Source organism: Eptatretus burgeri, chromosome 8 (genome assembly GCF_056783735.1).
Source record: "Eptatretus burgeri isolate ZD-2024b chromosome 8, Ebu_testis_v1, whole genome shotgun sequence".
NCBI lineage: Eukaryota > Metazoa > Chordata > Myxini > Myxiniformes > Myxinidae > Eptatretus > Eptatretus burgeri.
This window is the reverse complement of record NC_140968.1, coordinates 75,966,352-75,984,939: the sequence shown is the minus strand read 5'-3', so window position 1 is coordinate 75,984,939 and position 18,588 is coordinate 75,966,352. Positions and strand designations below refer to the sequence as shown.

General features: G+C 45.4%; 1 protein-coding gene across 1 annotated transcript in view; it reads left to right on the top strand.

Annotated features, from left to right (window-relative positions):
• Positions 1-18,588, top strand: part of PLCG1 (phospholipase C gamma 1) — a 226,712-nt gene that overhangs the window by 83,089 nt on the left and 125,035 nt on the right. The window contains exons 9-11 of the mRNA XM_085892672.1: positions 2,346-2,447; positions 5,766-5,884; positions 17,462-17,547. Coding sequence (XP_085748798.1) covers positions 2,346-2,447; positions 5,766-5,884; positions 17,462-17,547 — 307 coding nt within the window. The remainder of the gene's footprint in view (positions 1-2,345; positions 2,448-5,765; positions 5,885-17,461; positions 17,548-18,588) is intronic.

Below are 18,588 nucleotides of genomic sequence, written 5' to 3'. Positions count from 1 at the left end.
CTTGTTGCAGACCCGGGGTCATGGGGAGTACAAGGGTGGGGGTATCCCCTGTTCTCCCGAGAAACGAGGCCGTCGCGCATGAATGAGTGCTTGTCACGGCAGGTCGCTAATCGACCATCAATGCAGACAATTTAACCATGTGACCCAGTGTCCTCCGTCTGACTACCGTTTAACTGGAAACATGCAGTCTCTTTATCGGGGAATCATGCCCTCGGCGTTGTGCTGCTTTCATCTTGATTAAAAAAGGCCTTCTCTCCAGGCCTTCAAAACAGCTGTTCACCACCACCTCTTATCTTCCCCCTTCCAATACCTCGATCTTTTCTATCCCCGTTAATCCATCCCAAACCCACCTCCTTCAAATTCCCTGCTTTCCTTCCTGAAAGTCCCTGTAATGTCCATCTTGTATACCCGTGTTCCCCACCCCATCCCTCTCCCTTCCACAGATCTCATAGTGTCTCTGTTCCCCACTGCTTTGTCCTTCCCACTCCCGCCCCTCTTGTCTCATGCCCCCATTGCTGTGTGTTGTGTGTTAGCTCTCATACGAGCCTCGACAAGGTATACAAAAAAAAAAATTACCTCTGCCACTGAAGGTGAAGGAGGTTATGTTTTCACCCCTTCTGTCTGTTTGTCTGTGCACAGGATAAATCAAAAAGTTGTGGACAAATCTGGAGGAATTTTTTTGGACAGGTTGGGTGTGTGACAAGGACGAACAGATTAGATTTTGGTGAAGATCCGGATCTGGATCTGACTACTATAATTTTTTAAGTGATTCTTCACCATTGAGAGATGGCGCCAAAACGATATATAGTGCGATATCTCAAAAAATTGTGGACAGATTCGGATGAAACTTGGTAGACACATTGGGTGTGTGACAAGGAAAATTGATTCTATTTTGGTGAAGATCTGGATCCCGATCCGACTGCTACAATTTTTTAAGTTATTCTTTACCATTGAGCGATGGGGCTAAAAACGATAGCACGATATCTCAAAAAGTTGTTGACGGATTCTGACGAAACTTGATGGACAGGTTTGGTGTGTCGCAAAGACAAATTGTCTTGATTTTGGTGAAAATCAGAATCTGGATCTGAATATGAGAATTATTTAATTTTTAAACTGATTCTTCACTATTGAGAGACAGGGCCAAAAACGATATTGTACTGTATAGCATGATATTTCAAAAATATATTGGGCCCGATATGTTCTCGTGGATCAGGCATTACGTGGTGGAGGTATGCGCTCCACCGAGTGCCCGTCCAGTTGGATCTTGATTAAAGTGGCTGAGTTGAGTTTACCGCTAGCACAATGCCGGACTAATGTGAGAGCCAATTAGTTGAGGAATTGTAATCTCCCAGCTAATCTACGTACGGACTTTTCTGGATCAAAAATGGGAAAGGACAGACACAGGGAGATTGAAAGGAAAATGTGAACAAGGCAATTTATTTACAGCAGGAAATGTGGGGGTAAGGGGAAGGAGGGAATGGAACTCAAGAGTTTTAATTTGATCAATGGGAACCTGGGGCAGGAAAAGGGGAAATGCAATAAAAAGCAACCAAGGTATGTATTTACAAAAAAGAAAGAAAATGCACAAGTTGCAGACTTGGCGTAACCGATTCCTTACCTACTGATGATGTTTACATAATCCGTGTCGATGCTCACCATAACAGTCAGGAGGTGCGTGTGATGTATAAACGACGAATGTGGTCATCATTGGTTAGATATTTATCGGTATGCCATCCTGATGAGGGCAAATAAGCCCGAAATCCGGATCGGTGGTTCCGTTTGATGGTTCACTAACTAGTCTGAGTGAAATGACAAAGTGTTTGTGAAACTGATACACAGCATCTAATATTGTATTGTATGTATATGCCTGGTGTTGGCCTTATGGTCAAGGTGGTGGGCTTGGGATGCTGAGGTCCTGAGTCCAAATCCTGCTCAGCCATTGAATCAATACCAGGTTGGGTTGACTCAGCCTGTCATCCTTCTGAGGTTGGCAAAATGAGTATCAGCTTGCTGGTGTCCTGTGCCAGAGTGGCGACCCGTCCAGGATTGTACCCAATGACCAAGGAGACTGCTTCTGCAGCACCGATGCTCTGTACAGAGTATGGTCCCAATGGATGGATGGAATGTTGAATGCAGTCAAGTGGTTGTTTATATATTTAATACTGTACATTATATCGGTTTCTTGCAATGTACACATTGTGTGCAATATTCCATTTTTCCTTTTTAATCCCTGTTTATCTTTGTGTGATAATGCTTTCCTTACCTATTCAGTTTTTCAAAATGATATCTTTTTTATTCTTCATTTTATTAATTTAGAATTTTTGGGCATTTTTTTTCCTTTTCAGGAGATGTGGGCAAATGAGCCCTCAAAGGTCCATGAATTCATGATGACTTTCCTCCACAATGTCGGCCGGGACACAGAAGAACCTGGGTTCTCTTTAGAAGAGGTAATTTACTGTATTTTGCAAAGGCTTAGGAATGATTATCAACTTTACTTTATTTTTTACAAGTAACACATACAGGTAGGTCTAAGGCAACATATTAGGTAGTGTGCTTGCCTCAACGCTACATGGTTCTGGGTTAAATCCTCAATTGTTAGCAAGTTCTGCTGGATAAAATGGTTGTGCCTTGTTCACACAGATGTTGAACTCCTTACTACTGATCCATAGTCCTGGATTGATCAAATCTACTGAATTTTGACATACTATATCTTGTGGTCCCACAGACCACAGCTCTCAAAACTTTAGATTTACTCTGGAATCACCCCTTGTGTGAGCTATTCCATTTGCATTGGACCACGCAGGAAAACATGATGAAATCTGGCTTTCCTTGGAGGTGATATACTATGTGTCACCTGCACGTGATGACATCCATAAATTTCTCTTATCCTGCCAAAACCTTTGCTGAAAATAATATCATCACAGATTCTTTATGAGAAACATACACACATATCAAGCAAGTGGTGAACTGGTGCCTTTTGATGTTTTCTAATTGATAGGTCACATGGTTTGGCAGCCATGTTGGATTCAAGAAAAATATTAAATAATGTTCTCTCTGGAATCACATAACCTAATGAAGCGAAAATTTGCAACTATCATCTTCCATCATGTCTGCATACATAGTAAAAATTATGACGTCACAAGTCACATGGTTTGGCGGCCATCTTGGATAGAAAAAACACACCTCATCCGATTAACACGAAACTTCACACACGTATTCCACTGGAGGATTGGAGGCAGAATGTAAATTTATGATGTCATAGGTCACATGGTTAGTCAGCCATCTTGGATTGAAAATTAATAAATTTTTAAAATCTTCTCCAGAACGGCTGGACAGATTGAGGCAAAATTTCCCATACACTTTCCCCAAGACATCCTTTCAGAAGTTTGTTAATTTCTAATTGATAGGTCACATGGTTTGGCTTCTATATTGAATTTATCCTAAAACCTTCAAACAACTTCTCCAGAACAACTGGTCAGATCAAGGGGAAACGTCACATACATATTGCACACGATTAGGGAATATAAGTTTGTTAATTATCCCCCTCCAACTTCATAGAAATGGGTTCCGTCTGTCCATCCGTCCATCAAATTTCGTTTCTGGAGCTTAACTACAAATCCCCTCAAGATATATTTACGAAATTTGGTACACATATCAAGCAAGTGGTGAACTGGTGCCTTTTGATATTGAGAGATTTCCGCCAAAAAATTTTCTGTCACTTTCCATGAAAACAAGTTGGGTATTAAGAAATAATTGAGGTTAACCTTTGTTTCCAGAGCATAGTTGCAAAACTATTAACTATTTCTTTATGAAATTTGGTACACACATCAAGAATAAATTGAATTGGTGCCTTTTGCTACTTGTCCTCATTTACTATGGCGGGGGATATCGAAGACTTTGCCTTTTTGCACAACTAACTTTGTGCATCGCTTTACATTTGGCGCCATTAAAAACGGTGCGCAAAAAAAACAAAACTCGCATCCGTTGAAGACAGAGAAAGGTTATGACGGGCAAAAAGATCGAGTTGTCACATCGGTTAGCTTGAGGTGAAAATGGGGCATCTGTGCTCAGTTTAATGCCATGGAAACAAAGGCCTTCAATATCATTGAAATCTCCTGCAATGAACCTGAGTCTGGGCCTATCACTTCACTATTGCCGACCATCCGTCCACAACTTTTTGAGATATCCTGCGCACAGACAGACAGACAAACAAGAAGACACCCATTGCAGCATCCTAAAAAGGAACCCATTGTATTGCTTGGAATACTCTTCCCACTTTCTCTACTTTTGTCAAATGGCATAATCGAAGGGAATAGATTGATATATCTGCAGTGATTTTTTTTTTCCAGTCCACACAACATGACCCCTATGCAGACTCCATGAGGCACTGAATTTGTCTTTTCAATTTTTCATTACTGGTATTGATACGGCCATGGTCAGAATAGAATGCTCGACCTCCCAGTCTCGGAGCACGTGCTTTAACCACAATGCCACTGAGTCCAGTATTGTATGAAAGGAAAGCTCTTTTGGATGCATTGGATAACGTGAAAATTTTTGACACAATGCGTCGATGGATATGTCTCCACCCACATGAGACGTGAAGCCACTGTTATGTGTGATCTTAATTAAGGTCAACTGAAAAATTCAGGAAACTTTGTCCTTGATATTTGGCGATTAGTTCAGCATTGTGATAGTACAGAGTATTTCAAAAGAATCAGTGTTGTAGAAACTTAACACTTCTTGTGAGTATTTTGACCCCATTTTACTTTTGATTTTGGATCCCAAAATCGAATCGGTTCATTTTTGTATTGCAGTCCACACTTGTGCCAAGTTTGGTTGAAACCTCTTCAGTGGTTCACAAGTTGTAGTGGTAACAAAATGATTTTCAATTAAATTTTCAATGATTCCACAAGCCCTTTGGCCTTTTATCTTTTGTGCTGCTGAAGTTTAATCAGCTAATCTTTATATCACAGTCTACTCAGTATTTCACAAGTTATTGCGATAAGAAAGATAATTTAAAGGCCACATGACCGAAGACCTTTGACCTTCTGAACCCAAAATCTAACCAGTTCATCTTTGTATTTCAATCCATATTTGTGTCAAGTATAGTTGAAGTCCCTTCAGTGTTTCACAAGTTATCACAGTAACAAAAAAAACAAAAACGGATGGACCCACGGATGGACAACCTAAAAGCATAATGCCTCCAGGCTTCAGCTGCAGAAGCATTTAAAAAAATAAAATAAAAATTTAGTAGAAGAAATTTGAATCATGCAAGAGTTCAAATTGCAACATCAATCAAGCCAATCCATTGTGAATATTAAACTATATCTTTAGGTTTTTTAGAGATGTTGGTTGTTAGGTTAGCAGTGAAATATTATGGTAGTGAGCAACGATATAGTTACAAATGCAGCACAAAAGTAGATTAGCATTGAATCTTGTTGTCCTTGAGGGATGAATAAAAAGCATTTCTAAGAGATCAATTGGAGCTCATTGAAAGTCATTATAAAGTAAGAAACGATGAGAGGAATGTCATTGAAGGTCAGAGATTAATGACAGGGAAGATGTACCTGGTCCTTGAATTTTGAAAGGAATAGAGATCTTAAAAATGAACTGTAATTATAAAAACTTGAATTGCACACAAAGCACGATGTATTTGTATCACGATGCCACCTTTGTGTTATCATTTATTAAACAATCCGTGGTTGATAAATGCGCATTTCTTAAAACTCAAACTCAAATGTCCATCTGTTTCCTCCTCTCCTCAGTTCCTCACATTCCTCTTCTCCAAGGAGAACTCTCTGTGGGATTCTGAATTGGACAAGATCAACCAAGATGACATGAATAATCCCTTGTCTTATTACTGGATTTCTTCATCACACAACACGTATGTGGTAATATATGTTTAGTAATGGTAAATGCATATGTAAGACCTTAGTAAGTGCATGTCTTATCTCATAACTCTCACTGTTCACATGTCCTTCTGCAACTCTTTGAGAGTAAAAAAACAAAAAAAAAAATTAGAAGCTGTTTTTAAATTAAAAAATATAACCTGAACACAGCTTTGGAACCCCTTGGTTGAGGTGTGTGCATATGTGCGTGCGTGCTTGTGCACATGAGGCCCGACAATAATGTTCCAAGATAAAGCAATAGAACATTATATTGTAAACGTACAAATTATGTTTAGTGATTTCCTTCAAAGTGATCTCCCTGAGAGTCGATACACGCTTGCCAACGTCACTGCCATTCTTCAAAGCACCCTTGGTATTCGTTGTCTGAAAGGCCATTTAACTCATTGGTCACAGCTCTCTGGATCTCTTCTCTTGTTGTAAAATGAGTTCCTTTCATTGGAGTTTCGGATGGTCAGATGGGACCAACATTCTCACCCTTTCGACATTTTTGTCCGTTTTGGAAATCGATGGGCGTCCCGATTACGTTATCATTCACGTCCATTCTCCCTTCCACAAATCTTTTGGTCCCCTCATAAACACATGATCTTGACATTGCGTCTTTCCCAAACACCAGCTTCAACTTGTCGAAAATGTCCGTGCCACTTTCGTTTAGTTTTACCAAAAATCTGATGATTATATTCTTTGTTCCATAAATTTGTCATTCAATTTCAGAACTTGATTGCAACAGTTATATATTTTTTTACTCCAGCATGGCTACAAAACACAACAGATCGATACAATGGCTGACACAGTCCTGACAGGAAGATTATGATGCACGACCAATTAGGAAACCCAAACCAATGCTACCACCTGTCGAGAATATGCATTAGCTCTTGAACTTGAATTGTCAGACCTTTTTTATATGTATATACAGGGTGGCCTGAAAGTCACTTTACCCCTTCCCAGTGAAGCATTGTTCTTGAACTCTTTTAATATACAGGTTTTATTGTACAGTACTTACAATAATTAATTTGTCATTGGATTTGTATGTGCTCCATCATTCTTCTGAGTCAGTGTTTCCGCATACCATAGCGGGCGAGGGCAGAGGGGAAGGGATGGAGGGAAGTGCAAGAAATTTATCAGGGGTAAAGTAACTTTCGGGCTACCCCGTATATATATATATATATATATATAATATATATATATATATATATATATATATATATATATATATATAATATATATATATAATATATATATATATATTGTTACGGTTGTAGAAATTCACAGAACACCATTAAGGTTCCCCGAAGATCAGTTATATCAATAAGTGTGTGTCCAGATTAGATTTGCCCACCAATGTCTAACGGGATTTATTCGTGACCGGGCTGTGCATCTTTGAGTTAGCAGTTATTCTGTTCTGTCTTTTATTTCAACCAAAACAGCATCTCAACAACCATGCCATCCCCACCACAGCGCCAACCACACTACAACCATGCCACCACCACCACCACAACAGCATCTCAACAACTCCCGCCCCGATATCCCTCAGAACGACGAAAGAAAAGAATGTCGGTTATCAGACCAAAAGGGCCGCCGAACGAAGGGAGAATGGACCTGGAATGTTCCCCCGCGCGCCAAGAAGGGAGGGCGAACGCTCCGGGGCGATAAAAGGGCGGCGTTGGAACGCCGAGAAGACAGTTGAGGAGGGAGTTGGCAGCTGGCGGTTGGCGAGTGGGTGAGAGAGTCCCTCTCCTTGGTCTCTCTCCTTGGTCGTTGGAGGCTCTCTCAGAGGTGCCGTTGGAGTCGAGAGTGGAGTTGGGAGCTGGTGGAGTCCGATCGAGTAGAATCCAGAGAGGAGTCGCCAGCTGGATCGCCGTTGAAGGCACTGGTGGAGTCCAGCGGAGTGCGGGCAGAGACACCGAGGGTCGCCGAACCAGGGCCCAGCGAGTCACCACGAGGGTGGCAGGTAACCTGCCCGGCCTCTCAGAGCCTTGCGGTCATCCCGGCGCCGAGGAAGATTAAAGGCCTACTGGCCCAGTTCTCCCTGTTCTTTTCTGGGGTTTTTGCATGGAAGTCTATGGCGCCTTGTCCGTTAAGTTGTGAATTGTTATAAGTGCATGTAAATCATAGATAGATCAGCTGTAGGTCTTTTTGCTCGCGTCTTGCCCCCTACCCCCATTCATTGCCATTCATTGCTTGCATACGTGTATAAATAAATGTCCTCGTTGTTTGAATATTCACCTGCTCGTTGCGTCCCTTCCTCCATTGAACTGCCATAATTGCGTTCGGAATAAATAGCTGGTTTTTAATAGCCGATAAGATAATCGGGTCCGACGGGGCTTGGCGATAATAAACCGCTCGGCAATCGCAAATGGAGCGAGCTGCTTAAAGTGGATCATGTCCATCCGGGTCCCATTGAGGTGTAAATCCCCGGCATTTCTGTCTGCGCGAATAATTAGGTACATCGACAATTTGGCGATCAACCCTCGTGCGCGTGGACAGAAGAGTTGGCTGATTTATGGTGTGGTTAACAACACACGTAGCTGGGTTTCGGCGTTGATCCGAAAAGCTGTGACTGGATTGCCACGGTCGGTGGGCACATGCGGCCGCAAATTAGCTAAAGGCGGTCGCCCGCACACCGGAGTGGCGAGAATCCACAACACTGGTGCCAGCGAGTGGGATACAGATTCATCCTTCTCCAAACCAAATTAACGGAACCGGATCAAGGGTGTGCGAGGCGACCCTCCGGTTCCATCAAATTCCGAGCGTGGAAATTTTTTATTACCGATACACAAAATGGCAGCTCAAGGCAAGCGGGGGCAGGGGGGATTAGAATGATAGAATCTATGGCCCAGGACGAAAGCACCGCCATGCAGGTTGAACTTTCCCCACAACCAAACCCTGAGTCCGAAATGGGCGTGGCGGCAGGGGCGGCGGCTTTTGACACCCCCCCCCCCCGTCAAAATCCTTCCCCGGTCCCCAGCGAAACTGTGACCGATGAGGGCGGATCAGTTGAGCCGAGTTCATTCGGAATGGCCCATTTATTTGCAATACTGGCAAAGATGGATACAAATGCACAAAATATGAAAAATGAAATGAAACACGAAATGAAAGAAAACGCAAAGGAAATGAAGGAAGAAATAAAAAACAACAGGGGTGAGATGCAGCACGTGGGGCGAGGCCTGCAGGCGGGCATAAGGGCGATTGCGTGCGACGAAACGCGGACCGCGGGCGAGAAAATGGCGGCGCCACTTGTTGGAGCAAACGAGCTGGGGGGGGGAGTGTGAAGTGTGTTGGTCCCACAATGGAGACGGGTGAGGACACAATAATTCGGGAGACGTGTTGGGCGAGAGTCATGACAGAGAGAGTGACGGTGACAGAGAGGGAAAAATTAAATGGGGTGACTGAGACGTGTACGGGGAGACACGTAGAGACGAGGGAGATCATAAAGAAGACAACGGAAATAAAAACACCAGAGACGCAGGAGATAGAAAAGGTAGAGAAGGAACTACACGATAAAGAAGAGCACACACACATGGAGTTAGCGAGGGACAATGAGGGGGAGCTTGGGGAATGTTCCGTGACCCGGTGCGAGCAGCAGGATAGCCTCCTTCAGGAACGGAGGGAGACGCTATGCTCCCTTGAAGCGGATCACGATCAGGTGGGTCCGGTCGAGCTTTGCGAGTTAGGAGGGGTGAGTGCTGTGAACGGGTATACGCGGAGCTTGGGGGGTATGCAGGCCCAGGGAGCGCTTGTGGTAGCGCGAATCCCCAGTGTGATTGTCCCGGTGTGTGTGCTTACGAGTGTGGTTAAGGGTGTGCTGAAACGCGCGCATAGCGTGGGTGAAAGGCCGTTTGTGAGAGAAACCATGTGTGTGAGAGAGCGGTATGAAAGGGAGATGGTGGTTGGTATGCGGGAACACGCAACCGCATGTCCGAGTGAGAGTGTCATGGTAAGGTGTGTGAGCATCGTGGCACGCAGGAGTGCGTGCATTGAATGGCGACGAAGACGGCGTCAGACAAGAGACAAAGGCTGTGTAGCGGCCGTAGCTGTTTTTGGGACCGTGCCGGATTCGCACGGCAGCGCGCGCGGGGTCTGTGCTGTGCTTCGCACGAGGCCGCCGCGTGCATGCCTGTGCGAGTGAAATCTGGTCCGGAAACGCATGCGGTGGATGTAAGCCGATCCCGAGGATGGACAGAAGCTAGGCTGGGAAAGATGAATTTGGATCGGATGGGTTCTCCAGGCGAGCGTGTGTGTAAAGGTCCATGTGGCCTGCGCTGCACGTTCTGTTCACAGAGCGTGTGAAGCGGCTTCCCCGATGCGTTACGCGTACCACGGCGTGCGCGAGAAATCGCGTAGGTTCAGGGTGCGAATGACGTCATCGGGGATTCCGCGGCATGGGTTACGGACGAGCAGAGCAAATGTGCTCACGTGGGGATCCCCTCGAAACGTGAGGCTTGCTTGGGATGCACAGGGTGACGTCATGGATGTATGGAGGTTGGAATTCGGCAGAAGGGAAATCCCTGCCAGATGTTACCGTCCAAGAGGAAGGGACGAGAAATGCGAGCAGCTGCCGTGATGTCACGGAAAAAGAGCGCGGTTTGTTAATTGCCGCGCTGGTGCTCGCATAAAAAAAGAGAAAAGCAAGCCTCGCCTCTTCGGGTGAACAGGATTTCCTAGTCAGGGGGTAAGAGACCCCCTTGCTAGGGCACAGGAAGGAACTAGTTAGGGGGATGGGTTAGTGATAGTTAGACCGGCTCATGGGGCAGGGACAAGTCCTCATGGTGCCCGTGGAATGGATGAGTTAGAGGGATTTTAGTTTAGATTTAGGATGGGAAATGATATTTGGAGACATGGATAGACGTTGAGTGTGTAGAGGGGACGTAGCTTAGCTACGTAGAGTGAGAAGGATATGCTGTATTGTCTGGGATGACGAGGTAGCACGAGTTAGATGAGGGATTCTCGTGAGAAGAATGGCAGTGTTCAGTGATGTGATGCGAGTTGAGTGAGGAAACATGTTGAGTGAGTTACGGGCCAGCGGGCCTGAGTGAATGGAGCGAATGTGGTATGCATGGTGCGATGAGTGATTGGGGGGAGGAGTGACTCCCACCCAAGGGACCCCGGGGTCAGAGTAATGTTAGTTAGTGGGTTCGTCAAATTGACAAAAATGGAGGTCATTTTGCTGTTGGTGCGAATGTAGGCTCGAAACCCGTTTGGAGGGGTGCAGGAGTCCTGTTGACGGGCTGGGAGCGTGGCTGCGAATGGTGATTATCGCTTAGTAGGCACCCCGGGCACCGGGCTTGTAGGCCACGGTAGGCTAAGGGCCCAAGAGGGGCCGGGATAGCATAGTGGGCACGGGTGGGCCCGCATGATGCGGGGCCCGTGGCGCCAATAGCCACGTGGGCAGTGTCGTGGGCACGGGCACCCGGGGGTCCGGTCGAGGTGGGTCCGGGGAAAGGGGCCCATTGCGCCAGCCTGCCACTTGAGCATCAAGGGGGAGTAGCCATGGAGGGCACTCCCCAGGTTTTAGGGAGCTGGTAGGCTCGGAGACAGTCACAGAGCCCGGGGGTGCCATAGTTGGAGAATCGGCAGAGGGTAGTTCCTGCCAAGGGAGCCACGCGTCCCAGCCGTGAGACCGTGCAAGGGCACGAAGGAAAATTTGAGGGCAAGGCCCAAATTTATGAGGACACCAACACAGGCGACGGGAATCTTGGTTGGGAGAACCAATAGATTAAGCAAGAGGCGGTTGTTGAAAGCCCCGGGGTAGTTGAAAGTTAATAAATATTAGGGTAGATAGGGAAGTGTACCCTCCGCACCATCCATCCCTTCACTCTCGTTGTAGGCCGCTGTACCCACCTTGGGTTAGATCGCTGAGGTCTGAGGAGGCCATTCTGAGTCTTCATTGGGCCTCAAGACACGAATGAAAATTTGAGGGCAAGGCCCTAATTTATAATGGACACCAACACAGGCGACGGGAATCATGGTTTTTAGAACCAATCGTTTTAAAATGTGAGGCGTTTTTGGAAAGCCCCGGGGTAGTTTCAGGTTAATGAATGTTAGGTTAGATAGGAAATGTACCCCTTCGCACCATCCATCCCTTCGCTCGTTGTAGGCCGCTGGACTCACCTTAGTAGATCGCTGAACTCTGAGGAGGCCATTCTGAGGCTTTGTTGGGCCTCAAGACAGGACGCTAGTCTCTCCCTTATTCCCCTCCAGGAAGGGAGCATAGGGATTGGGAGTAGGCTAGGTGACAGAAGAGGTTAGCCAGACAGAGACAATAAAGGGGGTTAGGGAGACGAATTATAAGAAAAACAAAAAATAAGATGGGGCGAAATTTGATTTTTTGCAAACTAAGGGAGTGGGTATGGACAGAGACAGGCAAAGGGGATAGGTTGGGAGGGAGACAGTCGGGTACGTCCGAGCCCGCCTTCAGACCGGCCGGCACCACCGCACTCCCTCCACAAACCTCCAGAACGAGACAAGAGGCCAGCCAGCTTTGTATGCCGGCCTGTTTTTGCTACAGCGGCCTGTTCCGGCCTTGCCTTGCCATGCCTTGTCTGCCTGCCTCTGCCTTGACCCCATGCCTGCTAGCCCTTGCGTTTGCATTTGCCCCTGTGTCCATCCATTACCATGTGCGCCAGGATCATCGCGCAAGTTGCGGGGACTGCCCTGCAGGCAGCCCCACCGACCATTGTGTTTGCTTGCGTCGGTGCCCATCCGGTGTTCTGCAGGGATTGCCCTGCAGGCAGCCGCACACGGGGACTGCATTGGTGCAGTCCGTGCACCGTTTGTGTTCATACCTGCATTTGTTTCATGAGCCAGAGACTGCAATTGGGCAGCCTGGCTCCCTGCTTCAAAAATGGCCTGTGGGATGGCATATGGTATGCCGGGTTGGGGTGAGTTGCCTCCAGCAGCGGAAGACATGAAAAGGTTCTGTGACAGACAACGGGGCCTTTTGAACAGGCCCCGAAGACATCCGACCTTCAGCTGTGGAGCGCTCACCCGAATATACTGACTAACTTTGCCATGCCCTTTTTTCCCACAGAGTCCATCAGTCCTGGGCCATGGTTTAGTGTAAAATGTATAAGTTGAAGTTAAGGGTAAAATTGTAAATGAGTTTTGCTCCCCCTGCATGTGTGTCGTAGCGCCGGCAATTTTAGTTAAGTCGTCTGTATGAGTGAGTTTGTTTAGTTGGTTCACAGATGCCAACCCTCCCGATTTCATCGGGAGGCTTCCGAAAATTCACCCAAACTCCCGCCCTTACGATCACTATCCTTATCCTCCCGAAATTTTGATATTTTTGCACTGTTCACTAATCAGAATGTACTAGTATGAGAATTGAATGAAAAGCATCGTCTGCTACGTATAGCATGTGGTAACTCCATAACGTTCGCTGCTACCAAATTGTACGTAAAAAATTGCAAATTCAAATGAGGAGCAGCGAAACATTGGGTTTGGATCTCGCTTATGCGATCATGCACTGAGATTTAGTGCATGCGGTATGTGTGCAATACAGTGCATGCGGTATGTATGCACAGTGTATATGCATGCGATACGCTCACTGCATGCAGCTGGGCCCCGTACCAGCCCGGCGGTCGCGACCACCGTGCGGTGTTTAACAGCCCCTAGAGTTCTACGAGTCGCGCTGCAGCTGTGGAACATAGACTTCGAAGTTACTGATGCTTCAAGCCCTCGATGTTGATTACGAAATGGCAGAAAAGAAGCTTACGGACCAAGAAATGGTCTCAGAAGTACAAGACCGAATACAGTCTCCAATACCCGTGTATTCGAAAGTCTGAAAGAGGAATTCATCATGCGTATTGTACAGTATGCAGCGTTGATATTTCAGTTGAGCACGGAGGTCGCGATGATATTCGGAAGCACGTTGGAAGCAAACGGCACACAGACATTGCAAAGGAGAGATCTTCGAGCACGAGTACCGGTACACTTCTGAATTATTTCACCAAACAAGGGACAAGCGAGGAAGAGGATGTTACCCGAGCGGAACTTCTCTTTAGTGGATTTATTGTGGAACATAACTTGCCCATATCAGTCTCAGATCATGCTGGACCTCTATTTCAAAAGATGTTTCCAGATTCAAAAGTTGCTTCAAAGTATGGATGTGCAAGAACAAGAACTTCAGCAATAATTGGTGAGTTGTCAAATGTTACTGCTTCATCTATTGCCGATATTGCTAGACTAGCTCCATTTAGCCTAGCTACAGATGGTAGCAATGACAGTGGTGAGGCCCAGCTATATCCTGTCCTGATTTCGTACTATGACAACAGTGCTGGGATTGTGAAGCAAGGTTTGCTAAGTTTGCCTGCGTGCAAACAAGATTCCACTGGAGAAAACATTTTCAAACTGCTTGATCATGAGTTCAGTGACAGGAAAATTCCGTGGGGAAATTGTGTTTCCTTTTGTGCTGATAATGCCTCTGTCATGGTGGGCAAGCACAAAGTAGTCGCTGCTTATATCCACAAACAAAATCCAGAGTGCTACATCATGGGATGCCCTTGCCATATGATGCACAATACGGCCAAGAAGGCGGCTCAGGCCTTACCCATTGAATTAGATGACTTTCTCATCGATATTTACTACTACTTGGACAAAAGTAGTAAACGCGTCAAAGGAGTGAAAGCACTGCAAGAACTCTGTGATGCCCCGACACACAAGATTCTGAAGCATGTCGCAACAAGGTGGCTGTCCCTTGGTCAGTGCCTTGACAGGCTGATTGAACAGTGGGAGCCACTTCGCCTCTTCTTCAAAGAAGAAGTACGAAGAAAAATGCAACCAACTGTAGCCAAGACTCTAACAACGAGCAAGAAGGACGGCACTGTATCTACTGCCAGTACTGGCACTGCAGGATCAAGCACTAGTGGAGCAGCATTCACCACTACCACTGCAGTATCTGCTGCGAAGAAGACAGCAGGGACAGCACCAAAACCAATGCTGAGAGCAGGTAGCATCACCGGCCCTTCATCACGTTCATCTACAAAGCAGATCCCTTCAGAGTCGAGAAAGACTGTGATAGTCCCATCTACAGGCAAAGAAGGACCCAAGTTAAGTTCTGCTTTTGCCAAATCACTTGATAGAAGCTCAGCAAAACCTTCGAATCAGAGGTCTTCTTCCTTGGCTGCACCTACCTCAAGCTCTCTCCTCAAACGTAAAATTGGATCTGGTACTACGAGTCTGACCTCTTCTGCTGGCAGTAAACGCAAGTGTGATCGCCCTGCGGCTAAGTGTACTACGAGTTCTACAACTAAAAGCGCATCTTCCTCAAACACTGTGCAGGAATCTAGAGAAAAACGTGTCAACAGGATGTTCTTGTCTCCACAAACAAAACTCTATTGTTTCTTCCTTCGATATGCTAACAAGCTTTTTGAGAAGGGGAATCTTCTGCTCCAAAGAGACGAACCCTGTATTCATCTCCTGCACGGAGAATTGAATGGTCTTCTGAAAGATATCTTCGTACGGTTTTTGAAACCATCGGTGTCATCGGTTGCTCTGGTAAATGTACCCTTCTCTGACAGAAATCATCAGAAGAATGATGAGGACCTCATGATTGGGAACGATGCCAAACTGTATATAAGGGAACAAAGGAGTCTCAAGAAATCCACCTTCACTCTGAGTGAGTCAGACATCCAAGGTTTCTTCAGTGCAGTTCGCTCATATTATGTGAAAGCCTGCAATTACATCTTCAAAACCTGGCCGCTAGATGATGAATTAGCCAAGCATGCTCAGGTGCTGGATGTTAAGCTACACCAAGAAGTGGGGTTTGACTGTGTGGAGTTTTTCATCAAGAAATTCCCCTGTCTGTTCAGTGGCGGTGATAGTGACATCGACAGTCTTGAGAGTGAATTCGCTCACTACCAGGCAGACGCCTCCATAGCTACAATTGCTACTGAGACAGTGAGAGTGGATGAGCAGTGGCATCGGATTTCACAGCTCACAGATCCCTGCACTGGTGCCAAGAAGTATCCTAATTTGAGCAAAGTGATGAAGGGAATCTTGGTCATTCCTCATTCGAACGCATCATGTGAGCGGGCACTCAGTCTTGTACGGAAGAATCATACTGAATTTCGTCCCAATTTGAGTATCAAAACCCTGGAAGCTCTCTTAATTGAAAAACTAGCTCATAGCACCCCTTGCTACCAGAGAGAATACAGCAAAGACATAATCAGAAGGGCAAAAAGAGCCACACAGCTGTCACTCAGCAAAGCTGCCATGGAAAAAGCAAGCAGCAGTAGTACCAGCCAGTAAGGTAAGAAAAATATTGCTTCTTTTGTGCTTTTTGTTAATCTTTGATTGTCCCCTAACTTACTAATATTAACATACATGTAACATTAAAAAGTGCACAATTTTCCCCTTTTTTGTTCAAAAAGTGGGAATTCTTAACATGTTAAATGCTCCAAAATAGGGCTCAGAGGGCACTAGAGAGCGTCTAGAACCCCAGAGCTTCCAGGGCCCTAAGGCGGGCCCTGGACCCCGCCGCAAGGGTCGAGCGCTCCGCGCTCGAGATGTGCGCTTAGCGCACATTATTTTGGTGTCGGTTGCAAATCCTCCCTAATTCTGATTTCCAAAAGTTGGCATCTCTGTTGGTTACACAGCCCGTAGGTTATTTACTTTTGGGACACGGATACACCAAATGTCGCACTCAGGGATCCAGAGGTAAATCGTACTAGGGGAAAACTTTCACATGAAGGTACACAAAAATTTGACGACTCGGGACGAGTCTGTAAAAAGGGGAAGGGGTAGTGTTACGGTTGTGGAAATTCACGGAACACATATTCACAGAACACATTCACAGAACATATATATATATATATATATATATATATATATATATATATATATATATATATATATATATATATATATATATATGTGTATGACCTTCCGAGGTCGGCGAAGTGAGTTCCAGTGTACTGGGCCCGGTGTATGCCCCGGTTAAAATAGGTGTACCATATCCCTGTGTCCTAAGAGGCGACCAGGGTTGCGTCAGGAATGGCATCCGGCGTAAAATCTGTGCCCAATCATTATGCGGATCATAACGGATGATCTGCTCTGGCGACCCCCTAACGGGTGCAGCCGAAAGAAGAAGAAGACATGCATATACATACATATATACAATGAGGAATGAATCAGTGGAGGTGAGCATTGAGTCTGGATTTTGGGAGTTTCACAATAAGTGACTTCATGGCAGGCCACATGCGCATTGCAGAAACATCGGATTGGACAGGGCACATAAAGAGCAGAGGGTGAAAGACCAGAAAGGAGGCAGTAGAAGACTGTTTTAAAACCAATGGCTGAGTTTTTAATTGTTTAAAGTCGTTTTTATCCCCCGCCGCGTGGCGGAAGGGGGATATTGTTTTTCCTGTTGCCCACAAGATTGTTTATCAAGGAGGTATTCCTTTTCCAGTACGCTTCTATTTCTTCACTTTGCTCTTTTCAGTTTTTTTGCCGATTTATACATGGTCATTAAATTATATATGTATTGTAAAATTACATTGAAAACTTTTTTTAATAACATGAAATTTGTTCCCTTGTGGGATTTTATTTTATTCCAGATATCTCACAGGAGACCAGTTTTCCAGTGAGTCATCTCTGGAGGCATACGCACGGTGTCTGCGAATGGGCTGTCGGTGTATTGAGCGTATGTAATACAACATACTTTTTACAAATATAGGCCTCCCTTGTGCCGCAGTTTGCTATGCAGGGTTTGGCAATGCAAATGAAGCAGTCATATTTTGAGATAATATCGTTATTTATATGTGTGAATATTAGAAGGGCTTTTTTTGTGTCGCATGATGAAAAAGTTGAGGCAAGAACGATTTGTGTAACAATAGCAATGGTAAATTAGCTCAGGTGTAACCAATCACCTTCAAAATCACACACCAAGTTAATTGGCCTCCACCTGTGTTAAATTGTCATGATTCTAATTATTTCAGAATAAAATCAGCTGTTCCTGTACGTTTCCTCTGCTGGGGAGTGCATTTCACAGCAAAGACTCAACCATGAGAACCAAGGTGCTTTCAAAAGACCTCCAGGATAAAGTTGTGGAAAGGCAGAGACAGGGGATGGCTATAAAAAATATTTCAAAACCTTGAATATACCTTGGAGCACAGTCAAGACAATGATTAGAAGTGGAAGGCATATTGTACCACCAAGACCCTGCCTAGATCAGGCCAACCCTCCAAACTAGATGACCAAACAAGGAGACTGATCAGAGAGGCCACCAAGAGGCCAATGACAACTTTTAAAAAGCTACATGCCTTTATGGCAAAGACCTTGTGACCTTGACCTTGGGACAAAAATGAAAAATCGAGCTCTGTGGGGCTGTGCAGGTGCCATTGGGCTAACCAAACACCGAAACCCCTGCCAAATTCAACAAACCCCCTAAGAGAAGATGCAAATTGAAATCGGCTACCCCCTAAAAACACAATTCGCAATTTTCTAAGTTTGTGACCTTGACCTTGGGACGAAAATGAAAAATCGAGCTCTGTGGGGCTATGCAGGTGCCATTGGGCTAACCAAACACCGAAACCCCTGCCAGATTCGACAAACCCCTCGGAGAAGAAATTTTTTTATGTCAAAATCTGCAATTTTCTAAGTTCGTGACCTTGTGACCTTGACCGTGGGAAGAAAATGAAAAATCCAGCTATGTGAGGCTATGCAGGTGCCATTGGGCTAACCA